An 8,502-nucleotide genomic window follows, 5' to 3' on the forward strand; every position below is an offset into this window, starting at 1 on the left:
GACAGCCACAAAGTCGCATTGCTTGACGTAGGTATGCGTAAGAGCTTCTTTCATAGCTCCGGCTTTGTAACCGTTCCGGTTATCTCTCCTTTCACACCTTATGTTTATGCCTTGGCTTTGCCATTTTGCAATCTCTACGTCTACACCTTCCTGCTCCCTCTTTCAAATTTATCATACTATATACAATATATATGCATCTAAATATGTACATTAGGCAACGGAAAATCTAAGAATTTTTTTTGTAATATGTTATCTAATCAATAAATCATGATGTTAAATTTTACTCTTCCTCATTCAAATTTATCATACTATACAATATATGCATCTAAATATATACGTAATGCAATGGGAAAATCGTCCTATTATTTTATTTAATCAATAAATCATAATGTTAAATGTTACGCTCTCTCTTTCAAATTTAGCATACTATACAATAGATGCATCTATTATATTATTTATTTAATCAATAAATTATGATATTGAACTTTACATAAATAAGGTATACACTTAAAAGTTTTCCATTTATACAATTGATTTTCTATCGACCAATTCTATTTTTTTTTTATCTATTTGGCCAAAATCGACACATTTGAATTGTGTTGGTCATTTTAAGCGGCCAATTTTTAGAACACTGCAAAGTTATATATATTATGTATCTAACAAGCTACGTACTTACTGATGTCCAAAAAAAATACAAAAACAAGCCACTTACCCTTACGTCCGGATCCGTAGAATCATCAACAACTTGAACTACTAGACGGCGCGATGGCCAGACCAAACTGCATACTGCCGCTATAGATAATTGATAGACCTACAACGAGCCATAAGGTCTCGTCAATCTGCGATAGGTCCCATTATAAATATTAAGATATAGCAGAGAGTTTAACTGACAAAGGTACTATATCTATATACCTCCTTTTCATTGTACATTGGTATTTGGATAAGAACCATTGGGTAGTTATCGGGTCCAACCTCGACATCTGCTAGCATGGCCTCCCATTTGTACACTTTATGGGGTTTACGTCTAAATAACTTAACGAAGAGTATGACAAAGTTCATGTAAAAACTCTCGAAGAACACTATGATGGATAATACCAAACACATAACCACCAAACACTTGAAAACGGGAACTAGTACAACACTCCTCGTTTTTATCCACAAATATTGCATATGGAACCATTCAGACGACTGTGCAGCATTGTTGTCTGCCTCAAGCCTCTGTTGGGCAGCAGCTGCATCCTCGAGACTACCTCCATTGAACTAATTCATTCATGCATGAGAAATAACTATCAGTTAATGTACATTAATAAATAAATTATTTACATATAGAGAGGGGAGCTATGAGTTACCAGAAGTAAGAGGAGACTAAGAGTGGTGTCGTATAGGAAGAGGAAGGGCTTCAGAAATAGAGACATAGCTAGTTGCTGCTCTATAACTGAAGCTCGATCGACAGAGGAGAAGTGATGGACTTGATATTTTCTTTCTTTCTTGTCACAAAATGACCCTTTTTATTGACCTATTTTTTAATTGTCATGTATTTTTACTTTTCACTGGTTTGTTCTTTTTTTGTTGTTGTTGTGTGTGAAAAAATTGACTGGTTTTGTCTCCTTCTCCAACTTTCTAATTTTTCTTTATTTTTATTCCTCGCATTCTAATTTCAGTGGACGAGGGCGTAAACGTTATCGCAGCTTCTCTAAGCTGGTATCCACAGAAGGGAACGGAACAAAAAGGAATAATTTCCTCCTCCTCATAATTTTTGTTTAGATTTTTCAACGTGATTCATGCATGCATTTTATTAGTTGTATTTTGTAATCTACTGACGTACGAGTACGACTATTCGTTGTATTTTTGTAATTACATTTTTACTTGTACTATTTTTTTTAAAAATATATCAATCACACATGAATTAGCATTCATGATTGATATTTTGCCAATTAGAAGTGGGTAGAGTTTAGAAAATAAACATCAATCAGAGGAATGCGCTAAATAGTCTCCAAACATTCTTTGAAAACTAAAACTTTAGATTTTGATATATAGTAGTAACAATAGCTAGGAGATTAGTTTTTCATATATAATATTAGTAATCAAATGCATATATTTAATATTTATTTACAGAAAAGGACCTTACAAAATGGGCTCATATGATTTTTTTAAGGTTTAGATGTGTTTTATAATGAAAAGACCCGTTTGACCCAAAAAAAAAAGGTGAAAAGACCCTATTTCTATAATAAATATAAATGGTATATTTTAACTCTCTTGAAAAAGTGGCTATTGTTTTTGTAATAATATACACATTTTAGAATAAAAAGATGCATGTTTTGTGTAAAATAATTTCAGTAGAAATGGCAAATATAAATATAACATCTAAGTATCTAACTCTTATTTTCAGAAAATATTGCTATAAACTCAATCCCGACTAATCCAACGAATATAAAAAGCATGACAAGATTTTTAACTGACCAAACATAAGTGAAAAAGTTTCTGAAAAATCGAAGTCGGAAAGAAGAAGAAAAAAACGCGAGTTAAAGGCGATCATACTCCATATTTTTCTCAACTAATTACCGCTTGGTTTTTATTTTATTTGTTAATTATTAGTTTTTTTTTGTATTTTTTCAGTTTAGAGATACAATCGTTTCACTTATAAATCCTTGTGTCCTTTTTGTTTTGTTTATTTCATGAAAAGTTGTGAGTGTGATACACATCCCATGTGCGTCACAATTGCCTTGCCCCCTGTATTTTCAGCAATGGAAAATTAAATGAACTTATATGGTATAGATTTACTACAGTCGATCAGTACTTTCAAATGAATGACCAAGTTAGTTATCTTTTAAAACAATTTTTCATGATTACTTAGTATTTTAGTAATAATTAAATAAAATTAGTCAATGATGTAGCACAGTAGCAGTCACCAACTCGAATTCATATATATATGTACACACATAAAAGTTAGAGTAGGTGTTGATGATATCAGTACTGAGAATTCTGTTTCACAAATTCGCTAAATTTAGTTTAATTATACAAGAGCCTCTAATAATTTGGGGAGTGCTTATTACAACTTTCTAATTAGAATCTCACGTATTACAACTTTCTAAAAAGCCCCTATGAATGGACTAGCTATTAGGGCCTAATCATTATCTTAGTTAGTTGATGGTCGTCATTAAGAAGATAGAAAAGGTACGTTTTGTGTGTGGCTATGGACCTATGGTAACATCACAGAATTTGTTTCAGTCCTTAAAAATATTTGTTAAGTAAAAATTTAGAGCGGTCTAAATGATGTGATTGTGACTTCCAAAGGTAGATGCGCACATAGACATAGTAGAAGTAGAGATGCAGATTCACATGCACTCAATAAGTTTTCCGAAAAGTCATGTCAAATTTGGACAGTTTTGATAATACTCCCAATGTTATGTGACAACTATGCTTCCTTTTTTTCTGAACTCAAGTACAGAAGCCCTTAAACCCAATTTTGTTTCTCTTTTAAATATTTTTAAAGTGAAACCACAAATTTTTAACTAATATGGTGTTCTAAACTCTTGGTCACATGGGCTTTGATTGATACTCAAATGGGCTTTTATAAGCCCAGTAATCGGTATGATATTTTTTTTTTCCACGACTCGGTGTTCTCGTTATTTTCTATTATTAATTTAATAAACGGCTGATGTATTGCCAAAGCAATGATCTAACGGCTCACATATATCCAAAAATATGTGAGAGAGGAACAGTCTGATCATCTCTGTACCCACCACGCGTTCATAAACTCTCTCTCTCATTACGCAGACAGAAGAAGAATAAAAAAGGATTTGAGACAATCCTAATTTTTTTACTGGTTTGTTTTTTTTTAGAACAAGCAAAAAAGAGAAGCGAGTTGCTTTTGACCACCAGCTTTATTTGTGTTTTGTCTTAAAAAAGATCCAGATTTGGCTAGGGTTCTTTCTTGCAATTTCATCTGGATTCTAGCCAGTTCCTCTTTTCAAAAAATTTAATCTTTCTCTTTTTTCTGCTTTCCCCTATTTTTATCTTCGCATTATCTGCTCTGAAGCCTGAAGGGTTGTGAAAAAAAGAGAAGATTTTGTTCTTTGGTAAGTTCTGAATTCGTCTTTTGATTTGAAGCTCTGCCTTTTGTGGGTTTGTGTTGGATCAATCGACGCAAAAAAAAAAGTGATGCTTTGGAAGATATGATCTTATCTATATCTCTGGTTATAATTATTACTGGGTTTCGAGTTTGTGCTTAAGATGTTAACTGTGAGAGAAGGTCTTCAGAAACAAGTTAAGATTTTGATTGGATTAGCGAATTTAGGGTTTGGGAGTTATAGGGGATTGCACTCTAGGTTTACTAACCCTAACGGGTTTCTCGAACCTGCGAGCTCTGATTTGCTTTTGATTAACGAAAGGAGGAACCTTTCTGTCGTTGGTGCTGTTTCTCGAACTTTCTCTGTTCCTTCTGTATCTGGTCCAGCCTTTCAGGTCTGTGGTTATCACATTGATCTTTTGCTTTCGGACCCTAGTTCGTTAGCTCAGGGTAAATCAATGGCTAGTTTAGGTTCTAAATCCTTGTTTGCGGATCGTCATTCTGATCTTCTTGTTTCGAAGCGTTTTGGTGTTGGTATGGTATGTGGAGACGGTCCTAACCGTGGAAGAATCAGTATGAGACTCAGAGGGAAAGATCACTCGGAGAAGTCTACAATATATGCGTATTTTGCTTATAGAGGTGCCAAGAGATGGATATACATGAACCACCAAAGAAAAGGATTGGGATTTAGAGGCTTGCATAGCTCACTATCTAATCGTTTATCAGCTGGGAATGCTCCTGATGTCTCGCTTGATAACTCTGTCACTGAGGAAGAGGTTAGAGATTCTTCTGATTCTGTAGCGGCTAAGCTTTGTACTAAGCCTCTGAAGCTTGTCTCGGGGTCGTGTTATCTACCGCATCCTGATAAAGAGGCGACTGGGGGAGAGGATGCTCACTTTATCTGTGCAGAGGAGCAAGCATTGGGTGTGGCAGATGGTGTGGGAGGTTGGGCAGAGCTTGGTATTGATGCAGGTTTCTACTCTAGGGAGCTTATGTCTAACTCAGTGAATGCAATCCAAGACGAGCCTAAAGGGTCGATTGATCCAGCAAGAGTGTTGGAAAAGGCTCACACTAGCACAAAGTCACTAGGGTCTTCAACAGCTTGCATCATAGCGTTAACCAACCAGGGACTTAATGCAATCAACTTAGGAGACAGCGGGTTCATGGTAGTTCGTGAAGGGCACACGGTTTTCCGTTCACCGGTTCAACAGCATGACTTCAACTTCACCTATCAGCTGGAGAGTGGAAGAAACGGCGATTTGCCAAGCTCGGGTCAGGTTTTTACTTTTGCTGTGGCTCCGGGAGACGTCATAATAGCTGGAACAGATGGGTTGTTCGACAACCTGTACAACAACGAGATCACAGCCATAGTGGTTCATGCTGTGAGAGCCAACATAGATCCTCAGGTAACAGCACAGAAGATTGCAGCATTGGCGCGACAAAGAGCACAGGACAAAAACAGACAAACTCCATTCTCGACGGCAGCACAAGATGCTGGCTTTAGATACTACGGAGGTAAGCTTGACGACATTACAGTTGTTGTCTCTTATGTGGCGGCTTCGAAAGAAGAAGGACAACGTTGATGAAGAGACAATTAGAGAGATGTGTGATGATGTATTGAGTTTTCAAGGTTTGTGTTTTGCAGAGACCTCTCTTGTTTTGTTTGGTGGTGGTTTGTGAGCATTCTCCTCTGATTATATTTGATTTTTTATATATGTAAATAAAAGAGAAAGAGTCCTTGAGTTGGATTAGTCCTTGATTCACACCCACCGACTCACTCAATCTGTTAACACGCCCACAGTAAAAAAGCCAGTGGAGTCTTTTTTCTTTCAAATCCCACCTAAAACCATGAGATTTTGATTTCTGTATTTTTAACTAAACAAATCCTCTCAAATCCTCCAGAATCCCTAAAACTTATTAAAATCCAAATCCACAAACTGTTTTGAATAATAGTGGATTTTAAAGTAGATTTTTAAATCATCAGTTCAATAACAGTAGATTTTAGGAGAGTTTTTAAAATCCATGATTGACACAAATCACTTAAAATATCAAGTTGAATACACCCTCCCCCCTTAATTTCTCTCTTCTCTTTCCAATCCAATTAATAAATCCGTCGAAGTGGCTTCAATCATGATTTTGTTTGCTAAAGTTTTTACCATCTTATTATAGTTAAGCTTAGCCCTTTAAGTTGACCAAAAAAGGGGTTAGGTCTCAACTTACGAGTCAATTTGTTCTGAGAAAGAAAAATTAACATAACAAATATGAATAAAAATTTCTTACGATGGAGCGGAGTATTGTTCCTTAATAGCAATCAAGCAGCAACAAGCCAAAAATATTACCAACAACCTTAGCAATATTTGAAGGATATATTTTGTACATGCGAGACCACACACGTAAGTTTAGAACCAACTACAGCTTTCCTCGTAGCCTCAAACATGGATTGTCTGCATCTACTGTCACCAATATTGCGGCTCTTTCGGTTGGTAATGTGAGGTGTAGATCTTCAGTGTGTCATCTCATCTGTCAAGCTTTGAGTATTCTTCAGACTATACATGATGTTAGTTAGTACAAGTATGCGCCAAATGTACCTTTTTCTCCTTTGGATAATAATGGACACACCTGCACCTGCTACTGGAGTTAACCAAAAACATACTGTTTCTAATGGTCACAGTCACACCACCAGTTCCTAACACCCGTATTAGGAAAACCAAAACGGGTAAAACGAGATCGTTGATCCCAATGAAGCTATATATCAAGAATATATTATAACAATAATACAAATTCAGATTCATGTCACCTGATCTGATCAGAAGTGCTTAAGTAACTTGTTCACATTGAAAAGCAACAAAAAGATCCAGAGCATATGCATATATAGTTTACTCAACAACCGAAAAAAGAGAATATCACCTCAAACAAATGAAATTACGCAACAGAGATCACCATTCATAAAATAGATTTAAATGTTTGATATAGGTTAAGAGAAAAAAACAAAGACTCACTAAATTCGAAACAACTAGTCTATATAGGGTGAGGTGGAAAATAGAAAGGGGTTCTGAATGCAGAGTTACCCACTGAATTCGCCTACAGCCAGATCGACATGCCCGGTTTCGTAGGAGTCATAGAGTTTGACGCAGTTAGTGGACACGCCGGGATAGGAGCTAGCAGGGACGCAGAAAGGTTCAGAATTTGAGAGGAAAATGCAGAGGTCTCCAATGTCTTGAGTGTAAACAGCGTTTCCGTCTTGGTCAAGTTTGAACACCATCAACGCTTCTGTTTTCAAACCTTCTGAATCCAATATGGGAGCAACAGGGTGGATGATGTTAGTGGCCTTCCTGAACAACTTAACCAAGAAAGTTTCACCGGTTGATTGCGACTCCACCAAGTGTTCGCTTGTGCAACACGAAAGCAAAAGGTCGCGTTTAGTCTTGGTCAGCTCAGGAAGGTTTTCAAATCGCAGCTTCTGGAACTTTGGAATGTGGTTTTTAGTGAGATCCCATGATCCTATGAGGTGGCCTCCAGATCCGGGTATGCGAAACATGCCATCTTTCTTGGAGAACATGACTCGGGAGGACTTGAAGCAGGGGTTTTCGATTCTAATGTTGATCCACTGGGAGTTGCTTTGAGCGGGTCTGCAAAAGCTGAGCTGAGGTCCCAAGAACTTGACAGCCACAACACAATCCTCTTCCTCAGGAGATGATGAGGACATTGCCACGTTGGTGACAATTTGAGTTTGGCAATGAGGCAGAGAGTTACAAGAGGAGGCAGCAAAATGCGTTTCGGATCTGTGTCCGATGCAACCGGGTTTAGATCGTCTTGGAGACGCACTCTTCCGTTACCCTTCAAAGTAGCTACCCAGCCATGAGATGACCCAATCAAAACCGTCTTTTTTTATCCATCAACTCCAGAGGCACCTTCTTGTTCGTATAATTCCATCAATGTTCATTCTCATTCATAATCACGAGTTGACCTAAATGACCGAAATCCCAATTCCAAGAAACAACGCCGAGGATGCTACAAGGAGGGGTTTGCAGCAAGGAAGATGACAAGCCATTCGAGCGAAGAGGAGAGGATCTAACCAACACAGGTTTACCAAGGCAGAGCTGATTGAGATGCAGAGACATGACTCTTGTTAATTAGCAACATAAACCTAATTTATCTTGTCAAGCACCTAACTGATATTCACATCTTTAAAATCCTCCATCAATATAGATAGAAGAAGAGACTTGCTCGCCAAGTTTACCATATCCATATTAGGAAGACACTTTCCCACCAAGTTTCCCATCTACGAATCTCAATTATGGTAAAACTCAAACACAGTCTTAATTGATTTTTTTTTTAATCCGAGATATATATATATATATATATATATGCTTACCATTTTATTTATAAAAATTTGATCAAGGATCATCTTTATAACATATGGACCAATCTAC

The 8,502-nt window shown here is 36.8% G+C and overlaps 2 protein-coding genes and 1 pseudogene across 2 annotated transcripts in view; 1 reads left to right on the forward strand and 2 right to left on the reverse strand.

Annotated features, from left to right (window-relative positions):
* Positions 1-1,492, reverse strand: part of LOC104731943 (probable mannan synthase 1) — a 5,021-nt gene extending 3,529 nt beyond the window's left edge. Inside the window, exons 1-3 of the mRNA XM_010451452.2 lie at positions 1,350-1,492; positions 913-1,260; positions 713-811 (exon numbers count right to left, since the gene is read on the reverse strand). Coding sequence (XP_010449754.1) covers positions 713-811; positions 913-1,260; positions 1,350-1,415 — 513 coding nt within the window. The 5' untranslated portion in view covers positions 1,416-1,492. The remainder of the gene's footprint in view (positions 1-712; positions 812-912; positions 1,261-1,349) is intronic.
* On the forward strand, positions 3,749-5,834 carry LOC104731944 (probable protein phosphatase 2C 55). The gene has a single exon (XM_010451453.2). The coding sequence runs from the start codon at positions 4,234-4,236 to the stop codon at positions 5,650-5,652; it is 1,419 nt and encodes a 472-aa protein (XP_010449755.1). The 5' UTR covers positions 3,749-4,233; the 3' UTR covers positions 5,653-5,834.
* On the reverse strand, positions 7,134-8,243 carry LOC109127960 (annotated as a pseudogene).

Source organism: Camelina sativa, chromosome 12, assembly GCF_000633955.1.
Source record: "Camelina sativa cultivar DH55 chromosome 12, Cs, whole genome shotgun sequence".
NCBI classification, from domain to species: domain Eukaryota; kingdom Viridiplantae; phylum Streptophyta; class Magnoliopsida; order Brassicales; family Brassicaceae; genus Camelina; species Camelina sativa.